At 38.8% G+C, this 22,472-nt stretch overlaps 1 protein-coding gene across 1 annotated transcript; it reads right to left on the bottom strand.

Moving 5' to 3' along the window:
* Positions 1 to 10,387: 10,387 nt before the first annotated feature.
* On the bottom strand, positions 10,388 to 20,105 carry hhipl1 (HHIP-like 1). Its single transcript, XM_004564177.6, has 9 exons — positions 19,761 to 20,105; positions 18,050 to 18,696; positions 17,700 to 17,843; positions 16,959 to 17,287; positions 15,863 to 15,989; positions 13,618 to 13,763; positions 13,425 to 13,506; positions 11,680 to 11,762; positions 10,388 to 11,574 (listed from the first exon to the last, which is right to left on the bottom strand). Exons 1-9 carry the CDS (start codon positions 20,046 to 20,048, stop codon positions 11,015 to 11,017), a joined length of 2,406 nt encoding a protein of 801 aa, XP_004564234.1. The 5' UTR covers positions 20,049 to 20,105; the 3' UTR covers positions 10,388 to 11,014.
* Positions 20,106 to 22,472: the final 2,367 nt, after the last annotated feature.

Genomic DNA, 22,472 nt, shown 5'->3' on the forward strand with positions numbered 1-22,472 from the left:
TTATCAGACCACAATGGTGTGTGATTGGTAGATAGAAAACACTTAAGCATAGAAGAAACAGGTTGTGTGAATCAGGCATGTTGTATAAAGTGCTTTGAGTCCTCCATGAGAGATAAAAAGTGTTAAGACCATTTTCAGTTACTCATCGTGTTACATGCCCGTTTATTTTGTGGTTTTACAGAGCTAAGGAGTTAGGGATAGCACTCGTCTGTAATCTCACAGTTTGTGGTTCGATACCTGGCTGCTCTTCGATACATCCATCAGAGTGTGAGAATGGGCGACCGTGGCTCAGGGGGTTGGGAAGTGCATCTGTAACCGGAAGGTTGCCGGTTTGTTCCCTGGGCTCTCTGTCCTGGTCGTTGTGTCCTTGGGCAAGACTTCACCTACCGCCTACTGGTGTTGGCCAGAGGGGCCGATGGCGCGATATGGCAGCCTCACTTCTGCCGCAGGGCAGCTGTAGCTACAACTGTAGCTGCCTCCACCAGTGTGTAAATGTGAGAGTGAATAAATAGTGGAATTGTAAAGCACTTTGGGTGCCTTGAAAAGCGCTATATAAATGCAATCCATTAATGTTAGAAAGCACTTAGGTAGAGCATGGGAAAAAACAACTTGTGTGAATGAGGTACACTGTGATTTCAGAATCAGAATCAGAATACTTTATTGATCCCTGGGGGAAATTATTTTTTGTTACAGTGCTCCATTTTAAACCAACATTAAGACAAGACAGACAATACACTAACTAAGAATAGTACAATATATACATATATATACATACATACATAAGTGCAACATAAAAAACCTAACCCAGCTTTTCCAAAAACTGCAGACCTTTTGTTGTTCAGTTTGAACATTCCTTATTATTTGTTGTATGAGGTCACCAGACATTAGTTTTTAGTAGCCATAGACACCTTTTGCTATCCCATGAATTAACTTAAAACAATTAAAGTGAAGTAATGTTTGACGAAGAATGCTTCTGGTTTTGAAGTACATGAAGAAAAACACCAGTTTACTGCATTTCATTCCACTGTTTACTCCTCGTGATGAGAGTGGGAACAATGTGGAGAAACATGGCAGGGGGCTGAAACCAGATCCCCTTTTACAACCACTTGCAAAACAACTTCTCTCTATAATGTAGTGTTGATCAGAGCCCTGCTGAGCCAGCAAGCTGCAGAGGCATCTTTAATTGTTGCAGGTGGTCTGGTTCAGGGAACACAGCTGTGATGCTTAGGGATCTTCAAATAAAACTCCAAAGCATGCATATGTGAATGGGTACATAAACAACAGAACTGGGTCCAACACAGCTGTGTGTGAGATTGCTGTGCCAGGGTTCACAGTCTGAGTTAACGGCATGGCTTCCTTTTGCCTTGTGTCAGTGATTATGAGTGTGGCAAAAGCCACCGCGGATTCAAAAGCACACTTATCAGTTCTCTACAAGTGTTTTTTATTTAAACCAACTCGGAATCTGAAGGACTGGAATTGTTCAAAAAGTCCTACAAAACCACCAAGTAAGGAGATTACAATTGAAATACTGATACGTGGATTGTAAGTGCTTTCAGTGGTAACTAAGGCAGTCTTAAGAACACTGCAAATCACAGTCTTTGTATGTAAGAACAAGTGAATCAGCTGCAGGTGTAGGTTGATAGGCTGGGAAATAGGAAAGTTCATGCTGGAAGCCTTGAGAGTAGCAGCGTTCCTGGCCAGAAGAAACAGAAAGAAAGTGCTTTCTGAGATACTCGACTTTTACTATCATTAAATGGATAAAAACGAATTATCAGATATTCTTTATAAATTAGCTTCAGGTTTTATTCTAAAGGTAAATAGATTATCAAATCACAATGAACTAGGCTTCATTAAAAATGTCCATTACTGTATACACCACAGGTCAAAAGTTTGGACAGACTTCTTATTTTATGTTTTTTCCTTATTTTTACTACTTTCTACATTGTAGGTACACACTGAGGACATTAAATATATGACACAAGATATAAGGAATTATGTGGCAAAGAAAAATGGATAATAATGTCTTATATTTCAGATTCCTGTAAGCAGCCGTCCTTTGCTTTGTTGACAGCGTTGCAAACCCTCAGCCTTCTCTCAGTGAGCTTCATGATGTCGTCACCTGAGATGGATGCCCTTCACAGGTGAGCCTGTCAGAGTTCATTTGTGGAATTTCTTGCTCTTTTAATGGGGTTGGGACCATCAGTTGTGTTGTGCAGAAGTCAGGTTGGTACACAGATGACAGCCATATTTGACAACTGGATAGCGCAGTAGGTAGAATGGTCACCCCATGATCGGAAGGTTGGGGGTTCGAATCTACTGAACGGCTACCCTGAGGTACCCCTGAGCAAGGTACTGTCCCTACACACTGCTCCCTGGGCGCCTGCTTAGTGGCTGACCACTGCTTCACTGAGTGAATGGGTCAAATGCAGAGAGAGTAATTTCCCCATGGGGAAGTACGCATTATTATTGTTGTTAGAATTCATATTAAGTAAGAACCAATCAGCTAAGTAAAGAGAAACAACAGTCCATCATTACTCTAAGAACTGAAGGTCAGTCAGTTTGGAAAATGGCTCAAATTTTTTATGTGTGTCCGCAAGTGCAGTTGCAACAAACCATCAAGCGCTACCATGAATGACGACCGCCCCAGGAAGGGAAGACCAAGAGTCACCTCTGCTGCTGAAGATAAATTCATCTGAGTCACCAGACTCAGAAAACCATTTCAGGTGACGACCTCATGAAGCTCATCGAGAGAATGCCGAGAGTGTGCAAAGCAATAATCAAAGCAAAGGGGTGGTTATTTTGAAGAATCTGAAATATAAAACGTTTTGAGATAATTCACACTTTTTTGTTTACAACATAATTCCACATGTGTTCTTTCATAGTTTGGATGCCAGTGAGAATCTACAATGTAAATAGTCACGAAAGTAAAGAAAAACCATTAAATGAGAAGATATGTCCAAACTTTGGACTGGTAGTGTACGTCTTGTGGTAGCAGGTAAAGTCAATAAGAAATATTTGCCATGCTTTTTCAGTCACTGTTCAAGACAGCAATGACTGTCATATCAATCATAATAACAAACATATATATATATATATATTTAAATCTATAAAAGGTTCTTCAAGGTTCAAGGTTCTAAAAGCTTTAGTTAATGCTATCCAGTGTTTAAAGCATTTTTTTGGTTTAATTGCAATACAGCAGGTACAACACCAGACTTGTAATTAGTTATTAAGGAGCTGAACATTCAAATTTTAAAAGCAATTCAGAAAACGATGAGTGTGTTGGGAAAGACTTTGTGGGGTTTTTTTTTTACAACATTATAACATTACTAACACACAACAATATATCCACTTAAACAGTTCTTCCTGTATATGGTGTCACTTAATTTCTTAGCTTAGGTATTTCCTATCTGTTTCTGAACTATATTTTGAGCTCTAGTTTCAGAGTGCGTCTGGATAAAAACATCCATCAAAGTCCAGGAACTCGCTATGTAATAAGCTACTCTACTAATAAATTGGAACAAACAAATACACAAGCTGATGTAAATACAATGAAAAGAACAACTAACAGATGGTATGGTGCTGCAGAGGTCACCACAGTTCACAGCAAGAAGCTTCCTGCTTCAAACCCAGAGTCCTCTCTGTGAGGGGTTTGCTTGTTCTTCTTGTGCCTGTGCAGGTTTACAAATTACAAAAAGTGAATTATAGTTATTAATTCATTCATTATAGTTGTTAATTATGTGAACTGTGGTTCACAAGTGCTTTGTGGTGAGTGATACTAGAAATGTGTTACAAAAATGCCTAGTTCTTATTTTTTGTGTATACTATCCCTACCATATTACTATATATGATATATGATAGTACTCTATTCCTGGATAGGAAAAGTGCGTAGCTGAAAAAAAAATCTTTCATACAATACTGTATCTTAAGATAAGATAACTCTTTATTGTCATTGCACAGTCATACATAGTACAATGGTATAATGAAATTGGAAAACTGTCCTTCGTTGGCACTACATATAACACAACACGACCCGATACGACACATCACAACGCAACACAAACAACACAACACAGTATAATAACATAGTAATAACAAAGAAGAATAAGTGTGCAGATTTATAAGTGAGGTACCAATGCATTTGGCTTGCTTGTTGCCATATTTAGTAAAGCCATTTATAAATGAACAAAAAACAAGCTGAAGATCAGAGATGACTAGATTGGTATTCCATAGTGTATCTTTAAAAACAGCACCACAAATTAGAGCAAGATGGTCAACTGTAATGGTACAACACAGAGGAAAATGAGTCATAGCCTAAATAAACAAACAGGTGTGCTATCAACCACCCCCCCACATCTGAATACAAGCAGCAGCTTTATCCCACGCCAAGTCCTTCAGTGAAGTTAAATGATGACCTCAGAGAAGTGTCACATACTGACTCACTTAACAGCAAGGTTGCTGCTATAAACACAAGCAGTGGGTATGGACAATTTACATGTGCCCATCATTAGCTAGCATTACTGACTAACAAATTAGCCATCCAAGCAGTTAGAGCAGTGATCATGATGTCACTAAAAAGGTTGTTTTCGCAGTAGGAATGCACCGTTTTTCATTGCAAAACTGAAAGATTAATTGAAGGACAACCTGCATGGTCAGGAGGAGAGCACTGATCAATGTAGCCAAAATAAGATACCTTTGAGGAGCCTCTTTAGAACTCAAGGCTTATGTGAAAAGTCTGCAATGTGGAAATCAGCAGTGCTCTGGGAAAAAAAACGAACCATTTTGAATTGACATAATTTCCGCTGGGATTAACAAAGTATTCTGATCCAGATTTGGAGCACCGTTCTCAGCCTGTAGGGGAAAGTAAGTGGGTGAATAAATTGTCCTATCTGCCCAATAAAGGAATAGTTTACACCAGCATTCATCTACATTGACCCCATGCTCACATAAGTGCTGGGAGCACTATGAGAATCCTGCTTTTTTTTCTTCTTTCTTTTCTCCAGTATTTTCAGCACCATTGTACCCACAATCATGAGGCCACTTCTTTACATTTTCATTTAAATTTACTCTTATCAAGGCATGTTCCATTATATTTAAATATTCAGCCCATCCATCCATTCGCATCCGCTTATCCTTTTCAGGGTCACGGGGGAGGCGGGGTACACCCTGGACAGGTCGCCAGTCTGTCGCAGGGCTAACACACAGGGACAGACAACCATTCGCACTCACACACTTCGCATTCACACCTATGGGCAATTTAGATTTTTCAATTATCCATTTCTACCCAGACTTTTGATGAAATGTCTTTATTAGAATCATCCATCCATCTTCTTCCACTTATCTGGGGCCGTAAGGGGCAGCAGCTCAAGCAGAGAAGCCCATCTCCCTCTCCCTGGCCACCACCTACAGCTTGTCCAGGGGAACACCGAGGTGGTCCCAGACAAGTGGAGAGATATAATCTCTTCAGCGTGTCCTGGGTCTGCCTCGGGGCCCAGGAGGCATCCTTGTCAGATGTGCAAACCACCTCAACTGGCTTCTTTCGATGTGAAGGAGCTCTACTCTGTGCCCCTCCCAGATGGCCAAACTCCTCACCCTATCTCTAAGGGAGAGGCCAGCCACCCTTCGGAGGAAGCTCATTTCTGACGCTTGTAACCACAATCTCGTTCTTTCGGTCACTACCCACAGCTCGTGTCCATAGGTGAGGGTAGGGGTGTAGATTGACCGGTAAATTGAGAGCTTCACTTTTACAATCAGCTCTCTCTTCACCACGACGGACCGGTACAGCATCCGCATCACTGCGGCCACAGCACCAATCCGTCTGTCGATCTCCAGCTGCCTTCTCCCATCCAGGACCTCTGCTCCTGGCCGCCACCTGGCTCACAATGCACCCGGCCTCTGCAGCGCCTCCTGCAGGTGGTGGGCCTGTAGGAAGATGGGCCCATGTCCCTTTTTCGGGCTGTGCCCAGCTGCGCTCCATTGACTAAGGCCCCAGACCATCACACTTCCTCCTCCATGTTTGACAGGTGATGACACACTGTGGAACCATCCTTTCACCTACTCGACGACAAAGATCCTGTGTGATGAACTGAAGATTTCACATTTGATCCATCGGTCCATAATACCTTCTTCCAGTCTTCAGCAGTCCAGTGTTGGTGTTTCATGGCACAGACAAGCCTCTTTGTCTTGCCTGGCTTTCTCGCTGCAACTCATCCTGTCAAACCTGCAGCTTGAAGTCTTCTCTTCACAGCTGAAACAGACTTTCTTACTACGAGCACTGTTAAGCTGCTTGAAGCTGTTGTCCTGTGAGCCGCCATCACATGACCTGATTCAGTCGTGTCTCTGGGTCTGTCAGACTCTTCCTGTCACAGTTTGTTTCATAGTGCAGAAGGAAACTGGACTCACTGACACCTTGACTTTCTTTGCAGTCTCTCTGTAGGACAGACCTACATTTATAAGAGTTATGATGGTCCGTCTCTCTTCCATTGTTAATTGCCTTTTTCTCACCATGTTTGTACCAACACACTGCTTTCTGCAGCACAGTACTGTTCAGCTGATGCTGACGAGGGTACCACAGTGTGTCCAACACTGCTTTATGCAGACAGAGGAATTAGTAGCACCAGCTAAAATAACCTAACACTGAAAAAATTTACAAAGCAATGTGGCAGGCAACAAAGGCAAGCAGCTGAGTATATTCACCGGATCGCCATCAATTACAAAGGAGAAAGAACTCGTAAAGGCAGCATGCAAACTGAGCAGAATACAGAATGAGCAGAGATTACAAAGAAATCAAGAAACTTACTGAGAGCAAGGCCTCTTTTACAAATCTGTCTCATACAAAAAGCTGCTGTACAGGTATTAATAGGCATTAATAATATTTCATATAGTGCAGTCAGAACAACCTAGAGCTGAATGTGCTCAAAACTGTAGGGATCGAAGTGCACTCCAGAAGAAGTCCCTCTCCATTACCGCCCCGTACCTTACTCAACAGCACTGCTTCTGTCAGGTTCTAAGGTTTTAATGGTCACTCAATATAGACACTATCATCAAAAAAGAACAGGAGAACTCAAGAAGTTCAACCTGCCTCAGGAGCTGTTGATCCAATTCTACACTGTAATCCAGTCTGTTCTCTGCTTATCCATCACTGTCTGGTTTGGCTCAGCTGCAAAATCTGACAAGAACAGACTACAACAGACAGTGAGGTCTGCATTTTTTTTCACAAATCCAGAGTCAGGAAACAAGTAGGCAAACATCACTACAGACCCATCACACCCTGGATACAACCTGTTCCAACTCCTGTTCTGCTACAGAGCGCTGCCTGCCTACCTGTGAATATCACCCTACTGTCTCGTCCCACAACAAATTAAAATAATGAACCAGGAAACACATTAATTTAAAAATAATTAAATATAATTTTAATATTACTCATTAAAATCATCCATCCATCTTCTTCCGCTTATCTGGGGCCGTAAGGGGCAGCAGCTCAAGCAGAGAAGCCCATCTCCCTCTCCCTGGCCACCACCTCCAGCTTGTCCGGGGGAACACTGAGGTGGTCCCAGGCCAGCTGAGAGATATAATCTCTCCAGCCTTTGGTATGTCTGCCCTGGGGGCCTCCTCCCGGTGGGACATGCCCAGAACACCTCACCCAGGAGGCGCCCAAGAGGCATCCTTGTCAGATGCCCAACCCACCTCAACTGGCTGTACTCTGTGCCCCTCCCAGATGGCCAAACTCCTCACCCTATCACTATAAGGGAGAGGCCAGCCACCCTTCGCAGGAAGCTCATTTCTGCCGCTTGTATTCACGATCTCGTTCTTTCGGTCACTACCCACAGCTCGTGACCAGTGTTGGTCAAGTTACTTGAAAAAAGTAATCAGTAACTAATTACTGATTACGTCCCCCAAAAAGTAATCCCGTTACTTTACTGATTACTTATTTTCAAAAGTAATTAATTACTTAGTTACTTAGTTACTTTTTAAAAACATGATTTACAATCTGAACAGGTGATAAAGTGATAGATCTCTCAGCCCAATTCTACTTTTTCTGCATAATAATAATAATAATGCATAGATTCCTCTTCTTTTGGACATCACTGCTTGTATTTTTCTCATTTTTAACATTTATATTAAAATTATTCAACTTTAATCAAGAAATTGTGGAAATACAAATGCAAATCACTATCATATTTTCTGGGACTGTCATGTTATTAAAACTTACTGGAAGGGAACACATGCAGCAATACAAGAAACATTTGGAAGATATTTACCTTTGGAAAGCAAAACTCTATTTTTTGGACTTATGCCAGAAGGATGGACAAAGAACGATAAATACTTGTTTAATATTTTACTGGCTGCAGGCAAAAAAGCCATCACAAAAAATGGCTTTCTTCAGAGAGCCCAACTATGAACATGTGGATGGACATCACAATGGACATTCCCAGAATGGAGAAAATGACAGCAGATGTGAACTACAAGAGGGACCTGTTTGTATCACGATGGAGGAAATGGATGGACTACATAAAAAACACAGGCCAGATTTTGCTTTTGCTTTAGATTCTGACTTTGTTAACTACTAGAAGACTACAGGAAATATTAGTTACATTAATGGAAACAAAAACACACTCCCTACATTTTTTTAAATTATTTTTTTTCTTTTTCCTTATGTAACTTTTATTTATTTATTGTTTCCTGTTTTGCTTCTTTTTCTTTTCTTTCTTCTTCTTCTTTCATTCTTTTTGTATGGATATTTTAGTTGTTTAAATATAGAAAAAAAAGAAAAATATATGTAGTTACAAATTGCTGAAGTTGGTGGTATTGTATAGTGATTCCAAAATGTCAATTAAAAAAAGAAAAAAAAAGACCTTTTTAAATTCCTAAAATATAAATGTCCAGGGTGAAAGTCTCTAAATTATTTGTCCAATACTGTAATATCTGTGGTAAAATGTTTACAGGTCCATCACAATTACCCTACAACAAATACACACACATTTTCATTTAGTAGTTTTTATATATTATATTTATGATATTAATAGAATAGAATAGAATAGAATAGAATTTAACTTTATTGTCATTGCACATGTCACAAGTACAAGGCAACAAAATGCAGTTTGGATCCATCCAGAAGTGCTTTAGCATGATATAGATATATTACAATATACATATTAGCAATAATATAGGTATATAGACATGATATGGTAGCTATATGGTATAGCTATGATATTGTAGCTATAATTATAGAACAAATATAGATACAGAGTAGGACTATGATTTGATTTTTTTTATTTGAAGAACAGCTATGACAAAAGGGGTTTTCACCAGCTTTTCTGAACTGCTACAATTAAGAATTAGAAAACACAAACACACACACATCCAAGAAAAGCAGTTCTTGTTGATTAAGATGAACAGGTATGCAGACCGAATATTTTTTCAGGTTCTCTTGTGCTTTTAAAATAGTAGTATTATTCTGCCATCTGCTGGAGAAATGTGCAACATATCAGCATCACATCTGAAAAGTACTTTTCAAACCTTTTTGTTTTGAAAATATAAAAGCATTTATAAAAAGCCTTAATGAATGCTTAAACAGAGGCGGTGTGGTTTGCTGACCCCTGCGCCCCTTTTATAAGTTCTTAACTATTTTTTGCATTTTTTAAATTTATATTACATTTACATTTAAATCTATAACTAACTATATAACTATATATAAATGTCATCTGTGAAACAGAATATTGCAAGCAGGTTCTTTAATATTCTCCAAAAAACACACAATTTCAGTATTTTAATAACCAGCACGTGTTATTTTAGAATGAGCATAATGAATGTGAATACAACAACGTGCAAGTTTGGAATTACTTATGTCTCCTCAGTACGGTGCTGAAAGCTTTAAATAAACCATCCCTTCAATAAATAACCACATATTAAAAGGTAAAACACTTTGACTTGTGACACATGCATTCAGCCACAATTAAAAACACAAAGTCAGTGTCTTGAGTTTCATATGTGATGTTGGATCTGCAGAATCATCATTTTCACCGAGTGGTCATCTCTGTTATGAAATTTGGCAAGATTAAAGACCTCAAAAAAGAAAGTCTCCATCTCCAGCTCATGCAACTGCATACACGTATCAATATTATCTTCATAATAGTCACAGTTTAATGTGGGCATCTGCTGCTGTAAAGTAACGTTATCACAATATTCTGCACAAAATAGGCAGATGTAGAATGTGTCTGCTTACGCAAGACTTCTGGAGCTCAAATACGTTAAATATAAAAACACATTAAATGTCTTTTCATGAGACTTTGTGGAGTTCCAGAATGGAAGAAAAGCTAAAGCGAGGTAATTTATGTAAAGACAAGTGATAATGTCAAGCTTTTATCTTTGATAGTCTTTGAGATAATCATCTTCAAATATTGCATCAGATTTCACATGTAAAAGGTTTCAGGTATGCCTCTTTGCTCTAAGGCTTTTATCCAGTTCACCTTTATATTACATTAAGCAGGGACTCATTGTTTTTTCTTCCCACAAAAAATTGAGACACAAAATATACAGTCAACGTTTTAATTAATATTACACTGTAAAGTCAAACTTTTATAACCCAATAATAAAATTCAAAGTATTCACTTATCAATGAAAAGTACTGAAGGAAAAAGCTTGTGTGTAATTAAATTGTTATACTATATCTTAATGTACTATAAGTAAGATCCATTATTTTGAGAAAAACGACTGCCTTTATTATTTTATTAATTTATAACTCTTAGTTTGTCTCAGTATACACGCTATCCTGCCGTAGGTTATTGAAATGTATGCATTTGCTTGTGAGCTTTATTTAAAATACTCTTAAGTAGTTATCACGTTCGTTGTAATGTACAACATATAACACAACTGCAGTTTTAGATTACTGTTCATTTCTTGTTGCTGTGGGAAATAGAATAGCTGTCTGTGTTGTGTTGTGATTTTTTTTATGTTTTTTTAAACAGGACATTAACTCTTTCGTAATTGCTCTCGACAACTAGTATTAGTTAAACTTTTAGACTTCTGCAACATATGATGAGTTGCCACAGATCACACCAGCATCTTCATAGTGGGCACAGTTATGTGTCCCCACACCAGCATGTCTGCAATCTAAAAGGCTGGATTCAGTGCCTACACACTTAACATCATCAAGAAGAATCCGCAAATCCTTTCCCTCACCAAACTCAGAGTTCTTAGCTGCTTTCAGAGCATGTTGGAAACCGAGCTGCCGGCAAACCACTCTAGCATTGACAAGGGTCCACAGGTCATCACACACGGTACCCCATTCCCCATTAATGTAGATTTCTACACGTCCACGGTCACTCCTGGAATCCCCAACCAGTCTCACTGCTCCCGTCTGGATGTGAGGTGCACGTTCCAATTTGGATTTATTCTTCCTATGCCGGCCTTTACGCCTTGAATTTTTGGTTGTTTTGGAAGTACCTGTGGCTGGTACAGGAGTAATCACGCCTGCTCCTATTTCACCTCGATGATCACTTAGCTCTTGGTGCCATTGATAGGATTCAGTGGATTGTGGCTGAAAGTTTTCATTCGGCAGGTCAATGCCAACCAGCGCTAATGGAAGATCATGAAACAATATAGACCAAATGATATTATAAAAACTGAGATAGCTGGTTTATCATTTCAGTTTGTGTGAAGAGAATGTGTATGTGAACTCACTTTCTTGAGGAACAAACTTGATGAGATTGCTTTTTACTCTCACTGGAAGAGGGTTGTAGTGGCACTGTCTTGGTGGTGCACGTCTAAAACACAATGACAAATAACTGTTTATTGATAGATTCTCTGTTTATTCTTATTTATCCGCTGACAGTCTGTTTTTAACAGTCAAGATCAGACACGGTGATAAAGGAGGAGTTAGGTTCCTTTTATTGCTTCTCTTTGCCGTCCTTTAACATTTAACATTTATTGTCCTTTTGGAAATTGACCATACCAAGGAATCATTGTCGTCTGTGGAGACCGCCATTGCACTGACTGCTGTGTTTTTAGAGGGGTCTGCTTTAAGGCAGTCGTGAAATTTCCTCCCCATATGAACAGCAACAATTACTAAAAACTACTCTTCCATCTATTTACTGACTTCTGTTATTAATTAATAACCTGACATTAATAACCTGAATTAATCTCCCAAATTAATTAATCTTTCTCAGTGATTACATTCCAATTTACACCTAAACTGTGTCATTTGTTAGACTGCAACATCATAAGGTTCAACCGGGAAAAAAAAAAGCTAAAATCTCTCCACTCACCAGAAAAACATGTAATGGGCATCTTGAGGCACCTAATTTTGACTGTCTAGCTAATCAGATACAATATATTGTGAAGCCCACAACTCAAGAAGAGAATTAGAACAAATACATTGTAATCACGTCGAACTTCCAGACCTCGTCTTTATTACTGCCTCTATTAACACAAACCCGTTGATCTCCTCCACTTTGACAGATTACAATTGTAGTCTCCCTGTAGTCTCTCTCCAGTTTGGCACAATCCAGACTTTCAAGATTAACAGAGCAACTCTTCACATTAGAAATGGGAGTAGAAAGGAATCACACATCTCCATCAAATCTTCAAGTTAATACACTCGTGTTAGCCTCTAATCTTTTTCAAACTTTCTGATTAGACAACAGAAATGTTCTTTACTACCTGCAACTACAAAACACAGCTAAGAAGAGAATTCCTATACTTCACAACCCCACAGATCTCAACTCTTTCCCCAACAAACAAACAATAAAAAACATGAGCACAAAATCAATATAACTATTTGCAAATGAAAATAAGACTTCAAGAGTGGATTTTCGGACATGGATTTCTATGAGTGCATTTTTACCTACATTTATTCTATAAGTCCGTGACAAAAATACCAATTTACAACTGAACTGACAGAAGTTGAGACCTGCAGCTAAAGATGAGGCACTGAAACGGTTTATATAAGAAACAGAGAAAAGTCCCTGTCTATCTCCACATCTGTAAGAAGAGTAACACCAAATAAAAAAACTAAAGTGCACTTCAGCAATCCCTCAGATTGACTGCAGGAAGATGCATTATTGAGATTACTGAAAATGTTCTCACTGTATTTTCTACCTTTCCATCCCCTGATACAAATGACTGGAAATATTTTGGAATCTTGATCACAGGTCTTGATTAATAGCATGCACATGTGGGCTGTCAAGTAGCCAGGAACGCTTCAGTGACTGAATCTCACTGAATCTATATCTATGTACAGATGTTTCTCTGTACCTGACAAAAGGAACTAAACAAAAATAATGGTAAGTGGAACAGTGTGGTTATACTTTCTCTACAAAGATGTTTCTCCCTCTAAACAACCTGTCATTGATTCAGGTGAGTTTGCCTAAATTCGTATTAATTTCATTTAAAACAAACTGAAAATAATGAGTAATTCTATCACTCACCTTGAGGGATCGATGACTTTATAAACGACTCCTGAAGGTGATGTAGCACTTGGTATTGCAGTGGACATGAAGTAAAGCTCACCTGAAATGAATAACATATTTAAAGAATATTACACAAAACATTCATTTCAACTGCTTAAACCAGCTAAAAACACTACAGGAAAAACTGTGAGATTGTGAGATGATTCGTTACCAGATTCATCCTCAGCAAAGGAGATAATGTACTGGTGATAGTTGTTGATAAGTCCAGGAAAGGCACAGGTTAGCCCCATCCCCATACATATCTCGTTGTATTTCCAGTTTCCTGTTGTTTTGTCCTCCTGCAGGCTCATCAAACGCCTGGAACATAAATAAAATCTATGATTTCCAATGTGTAGGCACTTTGTGTGTTTTTTGTGTTTTTAATTTCACACCCCTTAGTACCAGTTACTTCTGCATTTTTAGAGTACTTATGAATTCCTTCAAATAACTATAGTACATTTGGTACATTGCACATTGGAGTTTTGGATAAGAAATGAAAGATACAGAAGACCTGATATTGATCTCTGATAGTGAAAAGATATGGTTGTTACAGGGACTAGAAAGAGAGAGGCCTGGACTTGGACACCGCTGTCTTAGACTATTTAAAAGTAGAATGGGAGGCAAAGCCTTCAGCTTTAAGGCTCGTCTTCTCTGGAACCAGCTCCCAGTTTGGATTGGGGAGACAGGCAACTTTTCTACTTTTGATATTATGCTCAAGACCTTCCTTTTTGATAAAGCATATAGTTAGGTGACCTTTTTTAGGCTCTAGTTTAGGCTGCTAGGATGATGCACCCATGGTGAGTGAAGTATTTTTCCTTCACTCACCTTTTCAAGGTTCAAGGTTCAAGGTTCTTTATTCGTCACATGCATAGTTATACAAGTATAACACAATTAAATGTAGCCTGACACGCTCCTCGACTTGTGCAAAGGGGGGGAGAGAGGAAGAACATTATATATGATCTACATTAGGTGAATGTGCAGTAGTAGCATGTAAGCAGCAAGCAGGTGAATTCTGTACATTAAGTGAATTAAATAAGAATAGACAATCTGAACATTTTACAAAATAGACAATATGAACATATTTAAAATTAAAGGAATTTGAAATGTACTTTGTGCCGGTGGGTTTAGAGCAGGGGTGTCAAACTGAAATACACAGTGGGCCAAAATTCAAAACTGGAACAAAGTCGCGGGCTGACGTTAATATTTATTGAAATATATTTATTCCTCCAGATATAAGAATGAATCTTTTCTTATGGACTCAAACACGTTTTGCTGAAAAACTGGAACAAGCAAAGCTTAATACTAAACAATATATATATTAGCTGTATAATACCAGTAGGCCAGCTCTGATAGTCATTTGGTATGGCTTCGTGGGCCAAATGTAATTAGGCTGCGCGGGCCAGAGTTTGACACCTATGGTTTAGAGTATGTAGAAGAGAGTCCTGTCTCAGTCACTTATGGAGCAATCCTGCAGCAGCGTTCTGCTGTACGGATCACTCTCTGAAGAGCTTTTCAGTCTTTAACACAGCTGTTCCCAAACCAGGATGTTCTGTGTGAGGATGCTCTCCACAGCGCCTGTATAGAAAATCCTGAGGATCGCTGGAGAGACCTTCACTCACTATGTATTTGTACACCACTCTGCATTTAATCATTAGTTGTTATGAATGCCTGGCTCTCTTCCACAGCTTGTGCTTTATCCTGTCTTCTTCCCATCAGCCCCCTCCAGTTGCAGCAGATAGCTGCTCCTCCTTGACCCTGGTTCTGCTGGAGGTTTCTTCCTGTTAAAATGGAGTTTTTCCTTCCCACTGTCACCAAGTGCTTGCTCAGTTGGTTAGTATCTTGCCCAACAACACTTCCACACATGGCCTAGAGAAGCAGGGACTCAACCCGGCCCCTCTATTCAGCCACATAGCTGCCATCCAATTACAATATAAAAGTATTTTTTATTTCCTAAATTAGGTGGACACTCTGAAAGTCTACACAAAAGGTTAAGATTAGCATCTTTGAGTAAGACTTGTGGAGTGGTTCTGGTCTACCTAGAATTCAGCTATCAAGACTAGTCCAACCAGGATTAGTCTTGATAGCTGAATCAATATTGATTTTGATAGATGAACCAATACTGAAATAATGGTGACCTGAAGAAGAGAAGGTCCTTCATTTTATTTGGCGAGGAACATGGAGGGTTTGTAAAAAATGAATTTTTCAATTAGCCATTTCTGAAATCCTAGGATGTGAATGAAGTTGCATCAAACACAGCAGTTATTTTAAATTTTTTGACAGAAACAACAGTTATTTAGATTTTGGGGGGCAGACATAACACTCCTTTAATTTCACAAATGATTGGTATTTCACTACTGTTATCAAAATAAAAATAAATGTTCTAAACAATAAAATAACATCTTTCAAGTGAATCCTACCCACTCATGAAGTCTCCAAATATATAAATGCCATTCAGGTTGGGGTATTCACAACCTCGATACACATAACCACCAGTGACTGACTTGCCCATCCTATGAGGATATGCATAAACAGGCAGGACATCATCTGTGAAAAAAATGAAAAAGGGTCATTAACTGCATTAGTATGAATCTCCATTATCAGAGCATCAGAACAGGATGTGCCATTATAGATACATCTTAGTTCAACATTGGGTTGGGTTCAGTCAAGTACCAACAAATGATTTGTCATCCATATTTGACTGATAAGCTAAATGTAATTCTGAATTTTTAAGCAAATATTTATTGCGTTGCTAATTAAGAGTGATTCTGAATATAAACTCTGCCATTAATTTGGAAAAATGTAGGACCTGATTCAGAAGAAGAAATGTGGGGGGAATCAGTGACAATGAATCATGTAATGGCGACAGTGAGAGAGTAATAGTGTCTCTATTGAACAAGACATTTATGTAAACTATTCAGTAATTGTATGATGTTTTTGTTCACACAAAAACTGCAAAATATACTCAGCATCTGATTTATCAGGTACACTTATTAAACTGCTTGTTAATGCAAAGTTCTAATCAGCCAATCATGGCAGCTGCTGAAATTCAAATCAAGTATCAGAATTAAGAAGCAATTACTTTGGATATGGCATAGTTATTGACAAGGCAGTTGGACTATTTCAGAAACTGTTGACCAAATTCTGATTTTTCCACATAACATGGACTAACCAAAATAAAAGAATGGAAAAAAGTTGCCTGAAGTGATGATTTTGGATGGTAGGCTGGTGGCAGTGGTATAATGGTGTGGAGAATATTTCCTTGGTCCACTTTTTGTCCCTTCACACCAACTGAGCATTGTTTAACTGCCACAGACTAATTTGATGCATGTTCAGTCTTCCATGTAAGAAAAACCAGAAAGTTGATTTCACCAGAAGAATTAACGCACTTCTGAGTGCAAAATGGTGACTAGTCTGAGACAAGTGTAGACTGATTGTGCTATTTTTAAAGCAATGGATAAATTACACAGACAAATCTTTAACATACACAATAGTGCATTGATGTGGCATACCTACCTAATGAACTGTTGGCACATAGTTTCTTATCGTAGCAAGAGAAGCCTTCTTTAGCTCTCCAGCCATAATTTCGACCTTTCTCGATTATATCGATTTCCTCGAACTTGTTCTGGCCTACATCCCCACAGAAGATACGCCCTTTGCCGTTTTTGGTCCATGGATCACCCCGGTCCACCGAACACCTCCACATATTGCGAACACCGTAAGCATAAACCTCCGGGCGTGCTCCCTGTTCATGTATAAACGGGTTATCTGGAGGAATTCTGTACAATGGACCTCTCTGGTTGTCATCCACATCAATTCGAAGCACTTTACCCAAGAGAGCTGACCTACAACGTAAAAAATGTTGATCTTTCACTACATATTGATTGTCAGTGTTTCCACAGTTTTTAAACAGCAATACCATCAGTACTTTCATCCTCTCTCCTCTTTAACAGACACACAACAATTCAAACTGTATATTTTTTGTATAGTTGTCATATTTATCTTTAGAACATTGTAATAAAAAATTGAAAATTTTTACTGTTTTTGCAATTTCTTACTGAACACGAACTGAACATAATTTTCACCAGATTGTAATGAAGGTTATAATGTCATAACAACATGCCTTTAATGGCAGATTTTTTCATCTAAAATGTCAAGAAACATACAAGATTATACATTCAAATGAGCTTTTTTACATTTTAATGAATAAATGTTTTACATTTTTCATTTTTGGATGTCTAATTATGAGCTCCTTACTTGTTTTGAGCATTCCCATATTTCCCAAATGGGTCTCCTGCCATTCCACCATCACCTGTGAAAATATACAAGTACCCATCATCTGCAAATAGCAGCTGCCCTCCATTATGGTTGGATGCCGGTTCATCAATCTCCAGAATAACTCTAAAGGAACATGTTGATACAAGAAATAAGGAATAGATCGGGTGTTAAAACAAATTTACACAAAAAAAACACAAAAGAATTGATGCAAACCGTTTGTTTCTCTCTGATAATGGTCAATATGACAAAAAGTATAAAACTGCAAAACAGTTCAGGTTTTAGAAAAAGGTAGTGCTTTTTGCTAACCAAGTACAACAGTTCATACCTACCGCTCAGAGGTGTGGTCCACCTCATTCATGTCATTGGCTGATACGTGGAACTCACTGATTCTGATTCTCTCATCAAAACCCACCTCCACTGAGTAATACACATACAGCTTCCCATTGTACTTGTATTTGGGGTGAAAGGCAAGTCCGAGAAAGCCTCTCTCATCACCTTCCCACGATGATGTTAGCACTGCCTGGGTAATGTTCAAAAATGGTCTCTCCAGCTTGGACCGATCTGGAAGATAGGTCCACACCAGGCCGACCTGTTCTGCCACAAAGAATCTATGTGTGCCATCATTGGCATGCACCATGGCTAATGGATTCTGGAGACCATTGGCCACTTCTTCCAGGCACAGCTGCAGACAGCCATCTGAGTTCACCTGAATGCCACCCAGGTTCTGGGTGAGTTGCTGGTTGTTAAGCAGATATGGATAACAGTAGTCCTTGTCTTGTATCTCCAGGTAATGGCAGAGACTGGTCTGATTTTCTCTGAAGTTTGCTATATATGGGTCACCAGACAAGAAAGGAATGGTGAAAGAACACTTATTCCAAAACTGAAAGCAGTATTCAGAGCAGAGGCCTGGGATGGTCCTGACCGGGGTGCTTGGATCCTCAGCATCAAAGAGGTGAGCTGCATAGGGAGAACACTCCTGAGATCAGACAGATGGAGGAGAGACAAAAAAGGAGGAAAAGAAGAGACATGCAACAAGAAGGAACAGTTAGTGCCACTGATAGCATGTAAAGTGGTCTTTAAACCTGCATTAGTTGTTTTTGTTACATGGATTACAATATGAACAAGTTACAAATACAGCGTACATAGGACAAGCATGATTTTAAATAAACTGCTTATTGCTGCAGTTTAACATCTGTCAAATATAGAGGCTTTGCATTCATTTGACATTATGTATCCTTTAAATCTTAGTCCAGTACTCTCAGGGAACTGTCATCCCTTTACCTACTCGTTCTTCCATTACAAAGATAAAAAGTCTGTAACTCTCTTTGCCCATTGTTTCCTGCTGTGCAAAGTCTTATATAAAAGCCTCTCTTGTGAAATATTATTAGTGATGTCAGTGAACTAAACCAGTAAAGTTGTGGGCCATAACAGAAAATACTGTTGAGCTTAAAAACCTAAAATGGTGACAGCAGCAATATTTCTTAATGTTAAGAAAGTTCATTCAGCCCTTATGACTAAAGGAGATATATAGAAGAGATATATAACTTTAGTCTTGACCCATATTGATCCGTATATATAAAATGATATGTCATGGTCAGGTGTGCTAAATTCTGCATAGAACTAGGGTTCTCCCTGTGCACTTTAACCACCTTGTATTCAGATAATTGAATAGATGATGGTAAACGAATATTAATGTTAAGAATGAATAATAATGTACTTCATTAATACATACTTGCAAAGCAAGATTACTGCAGGTTATTGTATTGAGATATGCCTGTAGATGATGAGGAGCATAATTCCATCTATTTCCTATAGACTGCTTTACCAGTAATGACAGAACATAAATAAAGCGCCAGACAAATCTTTCCTAGCCTTTACTGTATATCAGTGTACAGCTTTCAAAGTCGTCATGACATTTTTTAACTAAAGACTGCTTTGTTGTTTTGCTTCTGTTGCTTATTTCACAGCAGTTGTTTTGTTTGGCCAGTGTAATGGTAGGTCCTGGACTCAGCCAACCGACCTTTGTCCATGTGTTCCTACCTGGCAGAGCAAGTCAAAGATGAACCCGGCACAGCTGGTATATCCACTGTAGTCAAAATTATCCATAATCTGGTAGTATTTAGACATCAGCTCCTGGTCCTTCTGATAATCACAGCAGCCAAATTCCTTGTACATTATACAAAATTCCAGCTCCTTCTGCGGTCGGAAGGGCGGTTTAAAATCCAAACACTGCGGGTGTAACATCACAGGTGCAAAACATAGTGTCAAAAACAACAGAGTAGACCAGAGCCACAGATGGCTGGTGATTTTTCCACAACACCGCTGCATCACGGCTCACACTGCGTGACATGGGAGGACAGCTTTTTCGAAAGAGGCTTCCCGTGTGGACTTTGATCATTTGCATTGCTCAACGCTCTGACGTGGTGAAGCGCAGGTTCACAGCGTTTATTTTTTTTATGTTTGCTCGAGTTTTAGCAAACATAGTTTTAAGCAGTTTGAAATTACAAAGAAAATGTCATTATTCAGTCATTTTAGTAAGTACTGCATCAGTTATGCACAACAGTTTTTTTTTTTCAGAACTGACGAAGCAGACAGTCCTCCGAATCCGACTTTGCGACTGACATTATTGCACATCAGAATAACTAACCAATTTATTTCCAGAGGGGGGCTGAGAAACAATCTTATGCTTCCGAAAGTAGGAAACAGAAAAATTATGACACGCAAATATGTTTTAAGTGGTTTGAATGAGGAGTTATAAATTACACTGGGAAGATTTAGTTAACCTTCTTGTTGCATTCGGTTGAAAAACGAAGCCAAGCTGTTTAATAGCAGAGAAAACGCCTTTTACTTTATCACCTGGAAACCCTGTGTTCTGTTGCTAAGTTAAAACCAACATTAGATAAATCGAAATATCGCCTTTCTCCATATTTCCATTTAAGCTGTAAAACGCTTGTGTACAAAGACTGTCGTCGGCTCAGCTAAACTCACAGTCAGTGAGTCAGTCAGGCGGACTACACACATGCAAACATAAACACACTGTTGATTGATCTTTGACTGAAATTTTGTTTATTACATTATGTTCCACCAGTTTTCTATTTTTGGCCACAATACTTTCTCAGGAATTTAACAATTTTGTATTTATTTTAATTTTTTGTTCCAATACTGCTGGATCATTTTCAATGTTCACAGCAAAATCTCCAGTGTTAAATTAACACTGGAGAGTGTCTATATGGTCCACACCTCTGAGTGTTAAATACAACACTGTTGAGTGTTAAATTAACACTTTTGACAGTGTTATATGTTTAAAAGTAACCTAGTCAGGTTTGAAGATTAACAATGGCTAACACTGAGCAGTGCTGATTTTCTAACACTGGAAAATAACTCAAAATGTTAGAAATATTCCAGTATTAGAAAATCAGCACTGCTCAGAATCTTCAAAACTGATTAACACTCAGAGGTGTGGACCCATATAGACACTCTCTAGTGTTAATTTAACACTGGAGATTTTGCTGTGTTCAAACCAATGAGTGTATAAAAGATTTTTATACAGTCATTGGTTCAAACACACACACACACACACGCACACACACACACACACACACACACACACACACACACACACACACACACACACACACACACAGATGCTAAGTTTCCAAAAAGCAGATTTAGGGCAACATGAAGAAGCAGCAAGAGGAATAAGGATACAAATAGTTTCGTGATCACTCAGTGATGACGGTGTCTGCAGCTACATTACTCAGATGTTTACTGACTAGTTTGATAGTGAATTTCTTCCGATCTGGGTGTGTGTGTCTCTTAAATTAAATCTGCTCATAAACAGTTTTAGATATAGACTCTAAGAATCAGAATTTCTAAAAGACCACCTGTCAAGACAATTATTTACAAGATTAAAGTCCCCACCAAAAACAATGTGAGAATTGGGAAATTTAGTTAACCAGTGAAGCACTCGCTCCCCTAACCTGTCAATGAAACCATTATTTTCAGGTTAGGAACTGAAGCCATAAACATTTACAACAATTTGCAATATCAAGCACTAATAGAAAATAATGACCAACTCTGCCACATTCAGAGATCAGGATTTTTCCATTAAAAGTATTTTTAAGAATGAAAACAACTGCTAAGAAATAACTCAGAGCCCGACTGCACCCTGGTTCGTCCTTTTTGGGCCTAGGCAATGCAGAGTATCCACAACGCAGCTCATCTTTGGCCTCTGGCAGAACAGCTTGATCTGTTTGAATGACTTCTGTCCTTATGTCCTCTCTGTCCTTTTCCTCTCAGCCATAAAAACTTTCCAGGTGAGAGAGCCATTTTGCATGTGACTCGCTGGTTTCCTGATATTTTGCAAGTGGTGTGTCAAAGTGGTCGACTCTCTCCTTCATGGTTTTAATGTCAGCACAGATAAACTCAAAAATGTTGTTGGTGTCTCCTCAACCTTTCTCCATTTGACTGTTGGGGATTCAGATGGTGTAAGAGGAAGAAGGGGAAAATCCTCTTCTGTTATAGATGCAGCAGTTGTTAGTCTGAGCCGAGGTAGTTGTGCAATGTTTCCCTTGATGGTACTCGAGGGCACTCTTATCTGCAGTTTGCTAGTGAAGTTTTCTTGCTAGTGGAATTATCAGTTATTAGCACCTTATGAGCTTCCATGTTTCTTTTCTCAGAGCTTTTCATATTGTATTAATGTTGCAAGTCAAAAAGAGTAGAACAAAGTTAGCAAATAAGGCTCTAATTGCC

Source organism: Maylandia zebra, linkage group LG19 (assembly GCF_041146795.1).
Source record: "Maylandia zebra isolate NMK-2024a linkage group LG19, Mzebra_GT3a, whole genome shotgun sequence".
NCBI lineage: Eukaryota > Metazoa > Chordata > Actinopteri > Cichliformes > Cichlidae > Maylandia > Maylandia zebra.

Excerpts from the sequence above, each read along its gene's own strand:
- hhipl1 (XM_004564177.6), bottom strand. The coding sequence starts at position 20,048 with ATGCAGCGGTGTTGTGGAAAAATCACCAGCCATCTGTGGCTCTGGTCT. Across the intron at positions 17,288-17,699 it reads TATGGGAATGCTCAAAACAA|GTCAGCTCTCTTGGGTAAAG; the intron begins GTAAGGAGCTCA and ends TTTACGTTGTAG. Across the intron at positions 11,575-11,679 it reads CAAGTTTGTTCCTCAAGAAA|CGCTGGTTGGCATTGACCTG; the intron begins GTGAGTTCACAT and ends ATCTTCCATTAG.